This window comes from Lygodium microphyllum, chromosome 24 (genome assembly GCF_053477565.2).
Source record: "Lygodium microphyllum isolate KBCC chromosome 24, Lygodium_microphyllum_v1.1.10, whole genome shotgun sequence".
Classification (NCBI taxonomy): domain Eukaryota; kingdom Viridiplantae; phylum Streptophyta; class Polypodiopsida; order Schizaeales; family Lygodiaceae; genus Lygodium; species Lygodium microphyllum.
The window spans coordinates 23401833-23422773 of NC_141158.1; the positions used below are offsets into that span (position 1 = coordinate 23401833).

The following is a 20941-nucleotide window of genomic DNA, read 5'->3' on the forward strand; positions in this document are numbered from 1 at the left end:
TATGCAATTTTGCAAAGGGTTTAATGTATACTTCTTTATACTATGCATTTTTTATTAACATTTTACTTTGCAGAGGACATTGGAGCTTAATATACATTGATATTTTCACTCGAGAAATGATCCTTATGAACTCTCTAAGGGGTATCCACGGTCAAGAAAAAATGTGCGTTGAATACAAATCCTCACTTTTTGGTTTATTGTTTATTTTATTTATTGTACTTTTTTTATAACATATTTCCATTGACAGTGTTGGGAGGTTGGTGGTAACCTTTTTGGATACTACATATGAGGATATTGCTGATCCTCAAAAACCATATAGTTTTCTGTAACAAGAAGTACCCTTACAAAATGATGCGTATTCTTGTGGATGGAGAGTAATTTCAAATGTTTGTAGGACAATAGATTCAAAGATTCTCAAAAATTAATGGGGTTAATGTAAGTATCTTTCACATTCTGTTTTAAGCAATGTTATTAGATTTTGAGCAACAACATTATTATCAATTTCTTTGTTTTTACTCCCTACAAGTATGAACTGTCACTCACCTTACAAACTTATTACAATTTTCCTTGCAGTGCAAAGATTACCTCGATTCATACACATGGTGGATAAGAGAGAGATGTATTGAGTTAATTTTGGATAGGGCAATCATGCCAGTTGACCCCGACTCTCCTCCACATAATTCCTTAACTAAGAGTAAGGCAAAAGGCAAGTCATCTAGAAAGACAAGTAAGGCAAGCTCCACAAAGACAAAAATGCCAACACTTTCTCATCCATCTTCTCATCTACCCCCTCAAGAGAAGAGGGCCCGTGTCCAAGTTAAATTCTTCAACCAACAAAAAAAAAAGCCACTCCAACAGCAAGATCTATCTTTTCAAAAAGTGACGAAGAAGTTACAATGATGAAAGAAGACAAATAAATACAAATGGCAAGATCTTTGTATATCTACACTTCAATTTTGTAACTCTTCATTCAATAAAAAACTTTTTTTCCAATGTAATGTTTTCAATTTTATGGCTCGAAGCTTACAATTGAAGGAGGCAAGCAACTCATACAAGAGAAAAAGCATTCAGCTATTTTCCCTACTACTTTACCGTTTACTTTGAACTTATATTCTGGGGATGTACAGTCTAGCATCTCCAAGGTACTCCTTACATCTTTAAGATTCCAATTGGAAGTGATATTTATTTCCTTTTCTATAACTTGCACCTTAAGATTGAAGGGCATGCAATTTGTATCTGAATCCAAGGGAATCCACATGCCTAGTTTAAGTTTGTATCTCCTATAATCAAAACCCAAAGCAAGAGTTTGTCGTGCTATATTATAGCACAGAGACAAGGATTGGGGGCATACAATACACCTCATGGTGTCGCCCTTATGGTCAACATCTCTAGATTTCCAAAGCTTCCCTATAATGTTATCTAGTTTTGCGTTTGCAAAATTTCTACTTAGCCAGGATACTTTTGTTCTCTGTAAGTTTGCTATTTTGAAGCAACCCACAAAGATATGTAAGGGGATAAACCATGACAGGCGTATTCTTCTTGAGATCCTTCCAGTTGTCATGGACTTTTGAATATCTTGACATATTTTGAATTTAAAACTATGCATGGTTGCCTTACCAGGAACCTCCCAAATAAGAGAGGAGAGACTTGGCAATGGCAAATCCTCGATATGTCCATATGTACCCTCTTTAGATGGAACCACATATTGTGCATAATATATAAAAATTCTTCTCTCACTGAAAGAACTGACTGTCTCATCAGCATATATAATGTCCAAAAATGCCTTATGAATCACATTCAAAGTTCCACTCAAACTCTCCATAGGTTGCCATTCAATACTTGTTGATGGAAATATATCTACAACGAAGAATTCAAAATTAATACTTGCTTAAATTAAAAATAAAATCAAATATGTCATCAACTTAAGACTTACAATGTGTTTGCTTGCAAACACGTTCATTAGGAGATAAGTGCGTATCCCTGGCTATATAAACACGTTGCACTTTAACTAACCACCCTTCATGCGTAATTTTGAAAGCAATGATACGCCCTTTCCAGTGATGTTTTATATCCTCTCTTTTTCTTCTTTTGACCTTGTGAGAGCCTTTGTAAGAGGGCAACATGGTCACCCAATCATTTATGTAAAAGGTTTTGGGCTCCCATTTTTCGTCTACCCCTTGGCCATAGACAATGCAAGAGTTTACTAAACGAGACGGACGCCTAGAGAAAAGCGCTCATTGAGAAAGGCAAATGAGCAAAGAAAGAAGCTCACCGAGAAAGACGAAAGAGCAAAGAAGAAATAGTGAAAAGACTAATGAAAATATAGTCGGGGCGCCAAAAGCTCCCAACTTTCTAAAAAGTTAGTATTAACTTCACAACATCGTTATCATAACTGGTTTTGTTAGACCATCAAAACATGTTAGAGTTTGGAGATTTTGGCTAAAAGAGAGAAGAGAACCACGGAGTTCACTCTACTGTCTCCAAAAAGGAGGAGACAAGAATACCATATTCTTGCACATGTGGCAAACTCTCTTTGGCCCTTTCCTTAATTCCGTGATTAACAAAAGTGCATTTTTTGAAGCGTTTTTGGCCCTAATGTGCTATCTTATATCTTAGATTGAAGGTTAACATAAATATTGGGCATTGATTTGCTTTGCAATCATAGGACAAGATTTTTGCGCCTAAGGTAATATAGTCAATATGCTTGTTAATTTTGTTTGAAATTTCATTTGGATTGGAACTAGGAGTCGATCGATACATGAAAAAGCCAAGAAAGATCCCCATCTCTCCATAAACTTGTTTATTAGTGATGGGGGCGGGGGGTAGAATACAATGGTAGGCACGAGCATCGGCCACCCAAAAGCGAAGTCGCTCATGGTGGGGGGGGATGGTAAGTCTCTCCTATATAAAAAAGAAGTTACTTAAAAAATATTTTTTAATAGTGAAAAGGGGCAAGGTAGATGATGTGCATGGGGGGGGGCAAAACCTATGGCCCCCCCCATTCATTCATGGTGGAAGGGGACCAAGTTTTTGGGCCCCACCATTGCCACAATGTGTTTTTGAATATGGCCCCCCTCCATCAGAGCCTAAAGTTCTTTTCAAATGGGTAGGAGACCTCGGGGGAGGGGGGGGGGGGGGGGGGGGCAACTCTTTGGCCCTATAAGCCCTACCCATTCATGGTGGGAGGACCCAAGCCTCCTCCCCCCCCCCCCCCCCCCCCCGCCCGCCCAACCACCACCCCCTAACCCCTATCATCTCCCCCCTTGTCATGGTGGGCGCATAAGACAATGGTAGGCGCTAGCATCTATTGCCCAAAAGCGAAGTCATTTATACCAGGGGGGAGACGATAAGCTTTCCCCTACAATATATATATATATATATATATATATATATATATATATATATATATATATATATATATATATATATATATATATTAATAAAATGGTGAAAAGGGCAAGGCAAACAATGTGTAGGGGAGGGGGGTGGGGTGCAACATAACCTTTTAGGGGGGCCCACAGCCATGTTGGAAACACAGATTTAGAGCTATGCTAGCTATGGTGGACGGAGGTTATAAACATACAACATGACTGAGATAAAGAATTGAAACTCAAGTGAATTAGGTTCCAAGATAGATTAACTTGGACTTATAAACACAATCTTGAGTGACACAGAATGATAGTACCATTACATTGAAATGAGTGTCAAGTACATGCTTATATAGCTTTTTTGGATAGTACCACTCTTCCTCTTTGTGCTTATGGGATTTTGGACATCTCTTTTGGAGCATACAACTTTTGTCATCTCTCTTATACAAAGCCTCTTCTAGGCATACATCATTTGATTTCTCAACAAGCCACCCCACCCATTCACGATGGAAGGGGACCAAGCCTTTGGGCTGCACCATTACCATAATGTGTTTTTGAATATGGTTCCCCTCCCTTAGAGCCTTAAAAGGTTCTTTTCAAATGGGCGGGAGACTTGGGGGGGGGGGGGGGGGGGGGGGGGGGACCAAGGCTTTGGGCCCCACCATCACCATAATTTGTTTTTGAATAGGTATCCCTCCCCTAGAGCCTAAAAAGTTCTTTTCAAAAAGGCGGGAGATTGGACCGAAAGGGGGAGGGGGGAAGGCAACCCTTTAGGCCTATGGGCCCCACTCATTGTTTAAACTATATCTTTCTTGACTAGTGGTAGTACCATAATATTACATCAAGATATTCCATGCATCTTATGGTATCTTGCAGTTCATAATTTGCATTACCATGGCATCTGAAATACATGATGAGACGGTGAGTGTGAAACTCTGCAGGCTGTCTCCATCCAAGCATGATGTGCCCTCAGCTATTCAACAGATGGTCAAGTCTTGTCAAGAAACTTAGGCTCAACTTCAACACCTATTACCAAATCCCAATAGCCTTTTCTAATGAGAAAGTTCTCCATGCGAAATTTCCAAATATCATAATTGTTATTATCCAACTTCTAACCCACTATCTATGTGATGTTGTCTAGCCTTTTAGCATTTGCCATGATGACAGCTCTATGTATTTACTACAATCTTAAAAAATCAGTGCTTGACTCCCTATAAACCAAGTTAATATTTAACTGATCAAGATGTTTGTATAGCATCCAAGCAACACCCATACATATGTTTGTACTCTACAATCAATTTAGTTTAGCTCATCTAAACATGATGCAAACATGGGAGCCCCAAAACCTTCATTCAAGTTGCATAAATAAATCATTGTTGAAGTAGAACAGTTTCAGTCCATTAACTTTATGGCAGTAAATCCTTTATATTAGCCAGTAATTTTCATCTCAAAAGCATATCAACCATTTTCAAACATAAGTCATAACATTTGGGGGTGATAACAATACATGAGAGTTTCATTGACTGCATAATAGACATGTAGGCACCATGAATCAATTTGCTTTGCAATCATAGGATAAGATTTTTTCTCCTTAGGTAATACAATCGGTATACTTGGTAATTTTGTTCGAAACTTAATTTGGATTAGAACTAGGAGTTGATCAATACATGAAAAAGCCAAGAAAGATCCCCATCTCTCCATAAACTTGTTTATTAATGGTGGTTATTTTTAAAATATCTTTTAATACGATGGTGAAAAGGGGCAAGGCAGATAATGTGCAAGGGGGAGGGGGGTGGGGCAAAACCTTTTAGGGGGGACCAAGCCTTTGGGCCCCACCATTACCATAATGTCTTTTTGAATACTATTCCCCTCTCCCAGAGCCCAAACAAGTTCTTTTCAAATGGGCAAGAGACTTGGGGGCGCAGAGGGGGGGGGGGGGGGGCGGGGGGGATTGTAAAAAACACGGATCTAGAGCATGGCTATGGTAGCTAGAAGACATAGAGTTGAAGATAGAATATCACACAAGTGAATTAGGTTCCAAGATTGAGACTTGGACTCATAAACACAGTCTTGTGTGGTTGGACAATGACTCATACACTTGACTGAAAGGACAAAAGTGCCATCATATTGCTTTCAAAATGAAAGGAAAGTACAATGCTTTATAACTTCAGGATAGGTCCACTTTTCTGCTTTGTGCTTATGGGATTTTGGATAGCCTGGATATTGTTTGCCCAAACCGCTCCATACAAAGAGGCTACACTAGGTGTGATTGCCTAAATCTCAACACCCCTTCTCAATCACAACCTAAAAGGCACAAAGTGTGTAGAGGCTTTAGTGAGTCACCACCTATAAAGTGTGGGCACACCACAAACAAGGAAAACACCAGAGGCTATCACAAAAAAGGCTAAGTGTGGGCACAAAAAACATGGTGGATATCTAGAGGTTGTAACAAGGGCCTCGCAAAGTGTACAGAGATTGTAATGCCAGGCTACATGAGGAGTTTACAAAGCTTATAACAGAAGCATTAGGGCAAGGTTATACAAGGCTTTAAAAAAGTCCATCAGAAAATTGGAAATAGAAGGACTCGTTAGGATTGCCCTTCTGTTCTTGATGGTCTTCTTCTTCTTCTTCTTCTTCCTTTGCTCCATGATCTTCTTTTCTTCTTCCAATAGAGAGGTCTTAATGTCAACCAATTTAGGGTTTGGCACATTGATTAAAGTGGTTGAAACATTATCATAATCAGGAGGCAAACTTTTTAGCAAGACACCAATACATATATCTTCATCCATTTTCAGATTTATTTCTGCAACCGGGTCAGAAGACTTTCCATGTAGTTCAGATGATATGCCAGGGATGTATTAGGCCTCATGTTCAGTCTAAAGAATTCAATTAGCAATCCATACTTGGAAGACTTTGACTGGGCACCAAATAATGTGTCCAATCTATCCTAGGTGTCATGGGATGTGTCACAGGCATCCACAGGATGAATGTAACTGTCATCCAACCAACTCAAGCTTTATAATGACTTGAGCCTTATCATCTCCTTTTTGCCAAGCAACTGCAAGAGTTGTATCCTGAGGCTTCTTCTCTTGTCCATTGGTGATGGCCCATATGCCCTCCTTCATCAAGATGAGCTTGATGCGGGTTTGCCAGGTGTGAAACACCCGACTCCTTTGAAGTGACATGTAGGTGAATCTTTGCCCATGTTGGAGTAGCAGCAAATCAACACCAAATTCTCAAATTTGAGTAGCAAAAGAGTTGATATTGAGTGTGTTAACAAGCACAAGTGCCAAAAAGCACTAGGTTAGTATCAAGAGATACTACCTACGAAGAACTAGATGTCAAGATTGATGATGATTCTTTGATGCTTGTATTGTAACTTGAGTCCCCTCCTTGCTAGTTTGATGCCCAAATGTTTGTTGGGAACTGAGATCAAAGTGGTAGTAACTCTAGTAGGTGAAGTTAAAGTGTTTTACGAGCTTGAAGGAACTTGGCTATGGCTGCCCCTTTAGGGTTTCAAGACAAGGGCCTGATTTTTCACTTATTGTAGCTCACAGAGATGGCCATTTTGAAAACCCTTTCAGTGGGAGAGAGCTTAGGTGAAGAGCTTCCAAAGCCCTATGGTCTCGGTAGGAATCACGCTGCGTGGAGAGAAAACAACTGTACGAATGGAACTAGGCATAGATCAAGGAGCGACTCCAAATTCACACAATGCTAGACCACCAATGTCTATGATTGAGGTGTCAAGAGGAAGTGCCCTGAGGTCAGGAAGATATGCCCATAAGAAAGCTTTAGCTGAGATGGCATAGTTGAAGAGATTCAAAAGCTCCAAGGTGGATAGGCTATGCCTGCCACAAGGTGAAAAATGAAAAAATGAAGTTGAAAATGAAGTCATGAGCAGACACTGAGTTGAACTGAGGTTGAGAGACTGAGAGAGTAGAGAGAAGAGCTAAGTTGAGCTCAGCCATACTCAACTAAGCTTTGATACCATGTGAAAAACATGGATCTAGAGCACGGCTACGGTGGCTTGAAGACATAGAGTGGAAGATAGAATGTCACACAAGTGAATTAGGTTCCAAAATTGAGACTTGTACTCATAAACACAGTCTTGTGTGGTTGGACAATGACTCAGACACTTCACTGAAAGGACAAAAGTACCATCATATTGCTTTCAAAATGAAAGGAAGTACAATGCTTTATAGCTTCAAGATAGGTCCACTTTTCTATTTTGTGCTTATGGGATTTTGGATAGCCTGCATATCCTTTATCCAAACTACTCCATACAAAGAGACAACATTAGGTGTGATTGCCTAAATCTCAACAGAAGGGGGGGAGTGGGGGTTTCCCTACCCATGCATGGGCAAGTTTGGGGGCCCCCATAACCTTTTTAAAAATTATTTCAAATGGGAGGTCCATAGGTACCCCTGCCCAGGCCAAGCCTTTGGGCCCTCTAATACAAAAAAAACATCTTTATTATAGCCTTCAAAGCAAGAGGCATAATCATTACCAACATCATCATCCCTTCCTTCTTTGCTACCCCCTTCTTTCTCTCTAACCCCCTTTTTGGCTTCATCCATCATAATTGCAATACCATCAAAAGAAAGGAAGAATGGTTGAGAAGAAGGAATAACCACTAAGGAAAATGAGAAGAGCCACCAACACAAGAGGAAGCACCCCTAGGAAGAGGAGGCAGAGTCGTCACAAGAGAAGTAGAAGAGTTGCAAGCAACCACTAGTGGGCAAGGTAGAATTTTATTTTGGATTGTATACAACTTATTACAATTTGAGTGTTGGCAATGTTTAGTTTGGCTAGGTGTTATGCATTTCAGAGAAAAAAGTGAGGAGAAAGGGACATTAACATCCTGTAGGTGACCTTCATGCATCACCTTGCATGTGCTACATTTAATGAGGTCAAAGTGATGGCAGTTTTCATTACTTAAATCTTTGTGAGTTCAAATTTTTTAGTCTTTGTGTACACTACATAGTGCACTCCACTGTGCACTTCTTATTAGATGTGCTTATTCCTACCGCATCAAAATAATCTTCAAAAATCTCAATCCAGACTTCAACATTATTCTCAACATTAGGTCCCTTTCTCGTGGATTCAAGCAACTTAATTTTCTTCAAGAGAAATTTCTTTTCTTCGAGCTCAACATTCCTGATTGCAAAAGGTGCTTGGAAATCAAGATCATTTGATTTATGTTATTTCTTTTAGGATACCTTCAACATTTCGCAAGTGTAGCACACTAGTGCACTAGCCTTATACATGTGCATAAGCACACATGCAGGCACATGTAGGAGTGCACCCCATAGTCCAACCTAGTGCTCACATTCACAAGAAAGAACCTTGCTCCTTGCACTTTAATTAGTGCACACATCCCTTAGAACACATAATGCAATCACATACCTTTGCACACAGTGCACATCACCACATGTTAGCGCACACGTCCATTCATGTGCACGTGCACTTACCCCACCCTAGTGCACATCACACTTGCACGACATATCATCTCTTGCATAATAGCGCACATGAGCACTTAGCCTTCCACTCAATACACCACAATTGTGCACTATAGTGCCAAAAAACCTTGATGCACTTGTATCATCCTCATCCTTGCACATCAATCCTAATGCATGGCACTATGCATCTTGGCTAAGAACACTCCACTTAGTGAATTCCACATGCGTTGTTTCACACAATATCTTAGTGCACACATTGCACCCTACATCCTAGTGCACTTACCAAACTTGCATACTAACCCATTCTTGCATTTAGCCCATGAAACTTGCACTAGTCACATCCTTACACACTAGCCTTTACCGCTAGTTCACCCACATAGAACCTAGGGCACCCCATTGTATTCTAGGACATAATACCTCAATCCTAGTGCATTTGCAGTAGCAAGCTACTTAGCCACACTATCATAATGCACTTGGATTGTGCACTAGGCTTACACACTAATGCACACAATGTGGATTCCCAAGTACATTACCCTCACGTGCACAAGTGCACACGTGTACTAGTGTAACCAATGTACTTTGTGTTCATAAAGAAATATTATTGGAGTTGTTTTTATTGAGTAAATTAGCATTAACATATGAGACTTTTTTGTTAATGCATGACTTAATTTTGGTGGCTCAATGCCTGTCTTGGGACGTAAATGAGAACTTGAGCACTTTGAAGTCTTTGTTTCTAAAAAGATCCATTGTCCTATTTAAGAGCATTGATGAGAGCCCTTGGACACAATCATAGTCTCCTTCACATTGGCCAAGGTCTTATGTTTGATGCTTGCCCACCTATAATCCACATGCAAACTAAGCAAGTACATATGCACAGCATGCACATGGGATCAACCTTACAAAAGGTCAAAAACTCTTTGAAGCAACATTTGTACTTGTCAAAAGAGAACTTGCATGTTGATAAACTTTGTTCATTATACACTTTTAAGAGGACCCATCCTTACCAAATCTGCTTTAAATTGTGTTACTAGATTAGCCCACATCATAGTTTTTCGCAACAAACCAAACCGCCACATTACAACCTTGCTTTAGCAAAAGCTAGATATTCTATATCTCACTTTTACCATATTCATATATCAATACATTATCCACCCATGCAACCATATTGTTGCCCACTAATGCAAACAATTATTCACAATAGACATTCTACACTTCTTTTCTTGCCAAAGAAGTGAGTGGTCTTATATGAGAGAGTGGTTGTTGATGTCACCATAAGGCAAGATTCCTTGAGCCACTTGTGTCAACTAGCAAGGATAAACCAAAATCATCCCTTCTCTATCAAAATAACTTGCAAAAAGTCCACGGATGGGAGCTCCCTCTGAAGCACTCAAAATGTCTCAAAAATCGATTCTCCAATGTTGAGATTTGACTATCGCAATTTAAAAATGCCAATTATTAACACATCAAAGCATGACTATCATGCATTACCACCATAAAAAAGTTTGGGAAAATTCCTAAGACTTTTGAAGTTGGTATGCTCAAAGTAAAAGGACATGCTACATGTATTCATGATCCCTTAAGCATACAAACTCCAAAGTCATTCAATAAAATTTGATAAGCCATGTGTCCTTGTGTTTCAAAAGCTAAAAGAAGCTAAAAATTGGGGTTGACAAGTACAAAAACTCTCCCAAACTCTCTAACAATGTGATAATAAGCAAATTATCTAGAATTCCATCTTGATGGGCATCATCCAACATCTCAATTCCAAAGCTCAAATTTTAGTTTTCACAAAATTTTCCGTGCAAACTTGAGTCCATACCGCCTATCACGGTGTAGCCCACTTTATTAAAAAGGTCACCCCATCTTTTCAAGAAATTTTTGTAAGGCAAGCTTGACAACTTATAAAATGGCCATTGGTCCATGTTAGAATCATTGCATGCATAAGGACTTGACCTCCCTTCTCTCCACTTCCACGCCACCCATGGACCTCCCACTCCTCTCTCTCTCTCTCTCTCTCTCTCTCTCATACCATAGATATAGTTAGCCCTCAATATCACTTGAAGACAATTATCAGCTTCTTCTACTCTGATCTCAAACCATGGATATATCATATACATGCCCTTGATTTGCTCTTCTACAAACTGATGACAAGCAAATGCTTGAAATGAAACTCTTAGTTGATAAAGTTCTATTGAATTGCTCGACTGATCTAGTAGATCTTCTACCTTGTTTTCTTGCGACAATTGTCAGCTAAAAATTACTTGCATGATCTAGAGTTTCTTGATTTCAACATCAATTACCCTTAAAGTAGTGCTGAATGGATGAAAACAAATTTACTAAATGACGGGAAGACACAACCCAAAAAAAAAAGAGTTTTAGTAGAGGATGGATGGAAATCAATCACTAAATGAGGGCAACACGAGAACCAACAGAGAACGAAAATGAAATATACAAAAGCATCTAGTGTTTGTGATACATGATGTTTCTTGAAATAAATGTCTTAAGAGACACATGACCCTCTTAATACAAGAATCTTAAGAAAGGAGCTTCCTTGTCCCTACCTAAGATTGATGATAAGAATATCTCCACCAGGAAAGGTAGGTGCAACTAAATTGGTGTATTTAAGAAACTTCATATCATGCTTTAAAGCACGAGTTACAAGCAAACATCCTAAAGATGCTTCTTTTTCCAGTATGAATAGTAAAAATGTGGTCAATATGACTATTTATACATTGAATTGGCACAAAGCACACTACAAATTTTGTGCAAAGGCGTCCATTCAGCCACTTGCACAGTCACTATGGCACACCTTCAAAGAGGTTTTCGTATCCAGAAGTCGTAAGCAAACAAATCAATCTGGCGGGTAGCTAGTCCATCTAGCTGTGCTAGGAAGTCTGAAGCAAAGTACTACTTCACGCAGTGAAACTTCACAGGCAGCTAGAATGATGAGCAGCCTAAAATGCTGTAGTCAAGTGATAACTCAGCATCATGATCATCAGTCCGTACCATACAGCTAACTCCACCAAACAGACACTGAGAGTGCTATATCATAGGAACCCTTTAGAGAACCGGGGGAACAGCAGCTGAAAGAGATTCATCTGTATCATCTTTTGGCATCTCAGGCTCTGGTGCTACAGTTGATGCAGCTGGCTGGAAGCCTGACCTGAACTTATCATAATTGGTCATCTCAAGGCTTTTATAAGGTCTCTCCCCAAGAATAGTCATCAAATCATCTTGATGCAAAACTTCCTTTTTTAGAAGCTCTTCAGCAATTTGTTCCACCCCATCACGATGGGCCCTAATGAGCTCTAAGGTGCGATCATAAGCTCTTCGTACCCACTCACGCACCTCATTATCAATAATCTCTGCTGTGTTATTGCCGTAAGGCTTCGTCATTTCAAAGCCATCATCTCTTTGAGGGAAAGATAGAAGCCCAACCTTCTCGCTGAAGCCAAACACTGCAACTTGTTGATATGTCATTTTTGTCACTTTCTCAAGGTCATTCTGAGCACCTGTTGAAATCTTGCCAAGGAGGACCTGAACAGAAGTAAATAGGCCTCTTTGGTTATGCATAACTAGGCAGTGCAAGCAAAGCATAATTCACACAAAGGTGAAAAACACTTCAGAAGCCAACTTTTCTATAGCTGTCATTTCCACTTCCTACAGACACATTTAAGGTCACAGCTGAGCAAACAACTATGCTACAACACTCGCAATTTCTTTGAGCGAAACAACTTTTCATACGATAAAACAATCAAACAGATTACATTTCATCAGCAGCTTTAAGACATTTGACCAAGAATCAACCCCTGCAGATTCTTTTCTCTTGCTTAAAAGTGGGAGACATATCAAGCTTGGGCGTGCAAGTTTAGGAAATAAGGTGTTTTTGGTTCCTAACAGCAGGCAAGTTTTGCTCCTCTTATGCAGAAAATGGGCAACTATATGTCCACCTCTGCGTCCTCAGTATCAAGCCTGACTGAAACACAATATTAAGAGGGCCGACTTAAAAAGTACATATCTTAGCTCCAGTCAAGAGACTGCCTCCCTGCTGGCTAAAATTCAAAGTGATCTAATGCTTCACATAGCATTTTGCTTCAACAGCTAGAAAGGCAAGGTTTCATATAAGTATGGCAGAGAGAAAAGCGGAAGCACAAGATGGATGCCTGGATAATTTCTTCTGCACCGTGCACACCTACCAAAGAAAACAGAACTGACATGCTACTACTAAAGCGATTTTCAATTTCTTGATGCAACCAAAAATTAACTCCCGAGTACCGATGTCACACAACTAGATGCAAATTTTAACAGGTACCATCCAGCTGCTTTCTATCTCACTTGGACATAATGCTTTAACGTAATGGCTTAACGAAACTGGAGTAACTTAGACAGAAACTTGAGAGACATTTACCTCCTCAGAAGCACGCCCTCCTAGTGTCATACAGGTCATATCCAGCAACTGTTCCTTCGTCATCAGAAGGTTTTCATTTGGTAAATACTGAGCAAATCCTAAAGCTGCAGTTCCACGTGGAACAATTGTAACTTTCAGGAGAGGCTCTGCATGTTCCAAAAACCAGCCTGCCACTGCATGACCAGCTTCATGATATGCTACTCTTTTGCGCTCCTCTCTGCTGATAACCTGAGCATAAAAATCAGCAGATTCCCCATGGTCATTTCTTTTTTTAATTTAAAACAGAAGCAATGGGAGAAAAGACAGAAGGCATTGCATAGTTTACTTTCAATAAGCCAACTTTCAATAAGCCACCATCTTGTAATAATGAATAGAGAAATGTCGAACAGAAAGTCCAGATAGCATCAGTAGATCATCAGACATTCAGATATCAAAATATGCATAATCTTGCATGCACCATAGTTGATCCATGGAGTGAACTATGTGATTCTATATCACATTTAGAGGGACATTCAGCTAGAGGCAATTCTGTGATATAGATTGCAATGAATGACAAAATCTAGGTGCACTGGTGTGAACTCCAACATGCTCCACAGCAGTATCTAAGCTCTGTAGATGAAACTGAAGAACTATCGTATCTTGCATGTTGCTTCTCAAAAATGGAACTGGATAACTTTATAATGGTCATTTTCTCCAAATGATTTTTCAATGTGTGTTAACAAACTTACTTAGCCATTTGTTCTATTCTAGCATCTCCTAACTTTGCAGTTTGCATTCAATGCTTATGTTAGCAACGTAAACTGCACCTTTTCCTGTCAAGAGTCAAGACAAGGTAAACTTCTACTGAAGGATAAAAAGACTGAAGAGCCGCAATGGGTGTACCAGAGACATTCAATAACAAATGCAAATAGGACAGGTGTACCTTGTGCTTTTTCTCTAAACCACCTATTATTCGATCAATTGCTGCCTCGAAGTGTTCCATACACACTTCATTCTGCTCATTTCTTGCTGCAACAAGAGCAGCTTCATTGCAAACATTTGCAATGTCAGCACCAGCAAAACCCGGTGTCAGTGCTGCCAGTCTCTGAGAGTAGAATGAGGGTTCCTTGTCAAGTTTCAGCTTCACCAGGTACACTCGAAAAATTTGTTCCCTTCCATTTATGTCTGGTCTGTCAATTGCTATTTGCCTGTCAAATCGTCCAGGCCTAAGTAATGCTTTATCCAATATGTCAGGCCTGTTAGTACCAGCAAGTACAACCACCCCTGTGGTGGTTCCAAATCCATCCATTTCTACTAGAAGCTGGTTTAATGTACTCTCTCTCTCATCATTTGCACCAGCAAAGCCCCCACGACCCCTTGCTCGCCCTATGGCATCAATTTCGTCAATAAAAATGATGCTAGGAGCTTCCTCTCTTGCCTGTGCAAACAGATCTCTGACTCTGGAGGGGCCCACACCAACAAACATTTCCATGAAGTCAGACCCACACATAGAGAAGAAAGGCACCCCAGCTTCTCCTGCTGTTGCCTTTGCAAGAAGAGTCTTTCCAGTGCCTGGTGGACCGACTAAAAGAGCACCTCGAGGTATCTTTGCACCAAGCTCTTCATACTTTTTGGGATTTTGCAAAAAATGGACAAACTCCATGACCTCAAACTTTGCCTCATCACATCCAGCAACATCTTTAAAGAACACCTGAAAGACTCAAACTAGTCAATTTTAAGTTTTCAGGTACAAAGAAACAATTTCATGAAGGATCAGCAATTAACCTTGTCTTTGCTGTCTTTTGTATATTTTGTCACTTTTGCTCTTCCAACACTGAACAATCCTCCTGAACCACCTAGGCCTCCCTTTCCTTTATCACTGAATCCGAAAGTCTTCTGTATGAACCGCGGAAGAAACGCAATTCCAGCTATCAGAAGAATCGTTGGTGCAAACCTCATGAATTCCTGTACCCAGCTGATTTGGTTCACATATATGGTTGGCACATAACCATGTGGATCAATGCCCAAAGATTCTTGAGCTTCTTCAAGCTTGCGTTCAAATGATTCAACACTCCCAATATGAAAATAGTATTTGTACTGACTGCCAGTCATGGTACCAAAGTCTTCCGCATTTGATCCATCTGAACCACTTTTTTTTTTCATGAAAACCTTAGCCACATTTCTGTTCACAACTTCAATACGATCCACTAATCCAGGCTCCAACAACTTATTCTTGAACTCCTGAAAGCTAATCTGAAACCAAATATATCCATGGAAAGTTTACAAACCACATACAAAATTGAATTCACTCATCTCTTTGTGCCAACTAAGAAAAATAGACTTTTGGAACCTCATGGGCATCATCTTGATTGAAAAATAGGCCTGCAAAGAAAACCACAGCAGCTCCGGCAGCTACTGTGAAGTAAGGCATCAGATTGTCACGACTGAATGCTGATTTGCTTGATTCCTTCTGATCCTTTGGTCCTTGCCCTCCTTAAAAAGAAGGTTTTGAAAGCGTCAGTCCTTCAAGGTTTACACTAGTGAGTGAACATTAAAAATATGCAAGCATACAGCTATGTAGAAAGTTGAAGAGAAGATAATTTAAATGAAGTAATAGCAAAGAAAAAACGAAGGGAAGCAAGGGAAAGGTTTTTTCACAGGGGTTTTGGGGGGGGGGGGGGGGGGGGGGGGGGGGCGGCGGCGGGGCAGGGATTGGTTTTGGAAAGAAAGTCATATTAACAGCTACTAGAGGCCGAATGTTGAGACCAAAACAAAGATAATGGTGTCAATATACACAACAGCTACTAGCTCTCCTACCATCCAACAAGTGAGCTAGATCGTTGGAGCATCTCGTGGACAGTGTCTCCTTGGGCCAGAGGCCAAAATAAACTGTGAGATCAAAAAGTATGCAACTAAGCCATCAGCAACTAAATAAACCAAAGATAATGGCCTCCATACAGTAATGTACACAATAGCTCCTAGATCTCCTGTAATCCTACAAGATGAGTTACATGGACTGTTCTCACCTCCTTTATAATACTGTCTGACAAAACGAATCTCCTCAAGAATGTCCAATGGCTGCAGTACCACCTAGTTCTGCATAGCTCTGTAGCTTTCCCTATAGTCACCACAAATAGTCATCTAGCGGGTACAGCTCATACTAGTGGGCAATGTTGATGGTGCATATGACCATGATAAACTCTATGATCTCATTTCCTACACAAACAGTCACTACTACTCCAGGCTTGATCCATGAATCTAAGCGTTTGCGAGTCTCCAAAAGGTAAGAGGTTCCAAGCGCCTCTAGTCAAGGAATGCCATAACTTAGTGTAGGGGACCAAATGCCTCTTAGAAAGGCTGCAAAAGCAACCTCGCACCTCACAACGGAAACACATCAACATATCTAGTGATCCTCTATCTCCACCTCTTGCATTTAGGACCCCTAATATATCCTATCCAAAGTCATGTCTCTCCGTAGTATCTCCATGTCTCAACTCAAACCTGGTGTGGGAAGATCCGCATTTGGTTCATGGCACATTCCATCCTAAATGACATAGCACATCCATGTGGCCCAAGAGAGGATGGTCTAATAAAAGGCCATATTTGTGCCAACTAGCATTGATAGTGAGTCTATTTGACCCTATTGTCCATTTCAATGATGTCCACCTTGATGATTAAGTTGAGGTCAGCATGGCTGAGCTGCATCTAGATTGTACTATAATGGTGACAGTGCATCCATTCAGAACCCATGTGGCATGGTCCCTTTGTTGCAAGATTACATTAATTTAAGATTACTGTAATAGAGTTACATTATTTAGCACTATTGCAAGGCTGCATTGACTTTGATAGGGAGAGTTACATTATTTAGCGTCAATATGAATTACAAGTGCATATATCCAAAGTTATAATATTAAAACACATCAAAATGGATATTATTTATGAAAAGTGTTAGGTTATTTGGGATTGCATATTTAGCCTTCATTATATACTATTGTTAGGTTAGGATTCAGCAGCATGAACACACTCATGCACACTCACAATGAACAAGTGAACAACAAGAAAGGAGACTCAAGAGAGTGCTGGAGGGTCACATCCACTATGTGAGAATGATATGAAAGTACAATCCCTAATGTACTAAATACCACACCCACTGACGGGTGTTCACACCGCAAAAAAACCCTTCCCCAACTAGAAGGTAAAAAGTGCTCGTGGATAAGGGAGTGTTCACACTAGAACTTAGGAGGAACACAATAATGTAACAAACCACCCTCAAGTCAATGATGTGAACATATTACTAGGCTATGCATAAAGCGTGATGACTTAGAAAGCCAATGTGAACATATTACTAGGCTTTATGATCAATCCCCAAATGGTATCAAGCCTAGAGCCTTGCGAAAGGCTTCAAACTTTTCTCTAGAGAAAGCTTTTGTAAACACATTTGTCAAGTTGTCCTATGTAGAAACATAGACCAATCTCCCTTGCATGGAGCCTCTCTCTAACATAATGATAATGCACCTCAATGTGCTTAATGTGAGCATGAAAAACTGAATTCCTCGCAACTCCAATTGCACTCTTAACTATCAGTATGGATAGGAGTGGGTGATTGATGTCCACAGTAAGATCAATCAAAAAGTGCCTAAGCCATACACATTCCAATGTAGCTGTAAATGCTGCCCTATATTCAGCCTCTCAACTAGATGTGGCCATTGTAGACTACTACTTGCTCAGCCAAGAAATGCATGAATCACCAAGCATAAAACAATTACTACTAGTGGACACCCGCATATCAAAACCACCAATCCAATCACAGTCTTTGAATGCACAAAAGCAAAGAGAAGTGCCCTTCGGATAAAAAAGGCCCAATGTCGATGCCTTTGAGATACTGAAAGTCACATTCGATTGCTTGCCAATGTGTATTACTAGGCTATGCATAAAGCGTGACGACTTAGAAAGCCCAAACTGAATATCCGACCATGTATTACACAAATACAATAGACAGACACAACAATCTACTCATAAAAAGAACCATCAAATGGATCTTCTACATCCTCAAGTATAAACTTGTGGCATGAAGAGATAGTGTAGAAATTACATGGCACAATGGATAGAATCTGAGCAAGGAGTAGAGAACACACAACAAATATGAGAAGAACAAAAACTGCTTTAATTTCAAATGAGCTAATACAAAGATGGTTCTATCCATCCATGCACTTCTACTGTGAAGCTTAGATGGCAATCCAAACAGATAATAGGCGAAAAGCTTAGGGTAGCTAGAAGAACTTCAATTGGGTAAAAGATAAATCGACGATGGCTTTAGAGGGATCTTCCTTTTATAGCTCAGAAAGATAGCCTAGTCGACATGTCTGACCATATTATGAACCTTCCCTAGCCGGCTAGAAAATATTCTTGGAAATATTCCCTTTACCATCAGGCCAAGGGCAACGGACCCTCGTCAAGGGGGCAAGATGCCCCAGCCAAGGGCCGCTTCCACAGCCTCCGAGCCCCAAAATATGGGATCCTGATAACTCCCACACCTTGCAACTCGATGCATTATGTTTCAAGTTGCTACCAATATAACTACTCTATCTAACCCGAAGCCTAGATCCATAAAGGTCACCTTTTTGCCATACGGTCACATAGACCTCATCCGACATACAAGTCAAGGCCCAATCGTGCTCACACATGGCTTCTCCTCATAATGGGGGCCTTACAACTTAGAGCACCATCATGGATCATTAGTGACACCTTATGAGAATGGGGCATTGAGCATATCTAACACCCCCCCTCAGTGTCCACATGCAAGTACATTCTCGGTCCAATGTCGAGTCTCTGAAGATGAATTCGAAGAAGATTCTTCGTAAGAGCTTCGATGAAGATATTTGCTCCATGCTTCTTCGTTGGACAATAGACTAGCTCTACTATGTGAAGAAAACTGCTAGAATTTGCACTAAGGAAACATACAATGTACGACCACGACAGAAACACAAAGAGACAGACACACACACAAAAAGTAAAACTCATACCCTAAACGTAAGAATCAAAACTCAAACACAAACAAAATAAGGGAAAGAATAACACAACTATGAAGTGAATGAATATTACAAATGAATCTAAGAGTGTACAGATACTCAAGGACAGAGTGTGTCGGAGAGTGACATCCACCGAAGACGGATCCCAAGTCTGTGACCACCAGTCGAAGTATAGAATGGAGAGGATGTAGCAAATGCAGGTCTGATGAATGGAATGATGAAGATCTAAATCATGGAGTGAATGTGATACAAGGGAACAAGGATGCTATAGCACATGGAAGATGATGAAGACAACCACGATCCATGAACCACGAACCACGAACCACGAACCGCAATGTCCTCCTAAAGGGGTGTGAGGGTAGTGAAGAGGCTAGAGAGAAGAGGTGACGGACTGAATGAATCAGCTGTAAAGAATGAGTGACAGAGACAGCCTATAAATAGGCAAGAGACTGTCTAGGGTGGCGTCCAGAGGGAGGGCGCCAACTGTCTAGGATAGTACTCCGCTATGAATGCCCAACTCCTTTTTGGGACAGGACTGTCCATTGTAAAACCCTAAACGCAAAACGCAAATTTACAGGTGAAGGGTTTCTCAATACCCCCTCTCTGACCCAAAAAGGGAAACAAGAGGAGTGAGGTGGAGAGGGATGTCAGAGAGTGGACTGTAGAGAGAGGAGGAGGGGAGAGAAGAGTGTAGAAGAGAGAAATAGAGTGACTAGGAGAGAGAAAGACAAGAAAGAGAAAGAAGCCATTGAAGCTATGAGCAAGAAGGGAGAAGAATGACAATAATTATATTAATGTGTCAAAAGATAGGAAAAATTACATGCCCTCTCCTTTTTTACCAATGTCAATGTGACATAGCATATCAATATTATTTGCATACTAAATCCTTTTCTTCCCAACTTCTTACAATCCATCCCATTTCAAAGGTTTTTGCCCTAAAAAACAAACTTAAAAGACTAGAAAAGGATGGATAGAACAAAGCACTATGTTTTTACAGCTTTACAAATGGAAAAATGAATGAGAAATGATCGACATATGGACTAAGATGAAAGAACAAAAGCAAGCCTCAGCTATATATATGATCAGGAATGCTTTAAAAATATATGGAGCCATAAAATCTTCAACTGATGATCTCAAAATGAAGTAGACAGCTTGCTGTGTAAACAGACCCTGCTAGACTAAATCTGCCATAACTTCCAATAGAAGTGTCCAAATGAGGCATGCCACATATCAAAACGTAGCTCTCGAAGAGTACTTTGACCCTATGTGAGTGGCTTAATTCTGAAAATTAGACACAATAAAAACTGTTCTAAAACAGCATGCTGTCATGTCCCAATCTTCACCAAAACTAGCTCCATAGGCAGTAGGCTTCAGCCACCAATGTGTCCCTTAGGAAAGGAAACTTATCTAATATAGAATCAGGTCTCCAAGAAGCTTCCTCAGGTGGTAAACCTCTCCATTTGATCAAATATTCAATATGATAGAACGAGATCAAAGCTTCTTCTCACGCTGACCTGTGACAGCCTCTGGGATGTATTGAATAAGGCCACCTTCATCAATAGGTGGCAGCTCATCAATTGTGTCAACTGGATCACCATAGAAAGGCTTGAGCTGACAAACATGGAAGACATTATGAATCTTTGTGGAAGAGGATAGCTCCAATCTGTATGCCAAGTCTCCAATGTGCTTTAGGATCCG

The 20941-nt window shown here is 40.2% G+C and overlaps 1 protein-coding gene across 2 annotated transcripts in view; it reads right to left on the reverse strand.

The window, feature by feature from the left end:
• Positions 1-11266: 11266 nt before the first annotated feature.
• The window catches only part of LOC148014917 (ATP-dependent zinc metalloprotease FTSH 8, mitochondrial-like), a 44333-nt gene continuing 34658 nt past the window's right edge, over positions 11267-20941 (reverse strand). Inside the window, exons 4-8 of one of the 2 annotated variants that reach the window (XM_087665266.1) lie at positions 15565-15707; positions 15000-15467; positions 14158-14925; positions 13236-13463; positions 11267-12364 (exon numbers count right to left, since the gene is read on the reverse strand). In XM_087665266.1, coding sequence (XP_087521392.1) covers positions 11888-12364; positions 13236-13463; positions 14158-14925; positions 15000-15467; positions 15565-15707 — 2084 coding nt within the window. In that variant the 3' untranslated portion in view covers positions 11267-11887. The remainder of the gene's footprint in view (positions 12365-13235; positions 13464-14157; positions 14926-14999; positions 15468-15564; positions 15708-20941) is intronic. The other variant, XM_087665267.1, reaches the window with a different exon arrangement.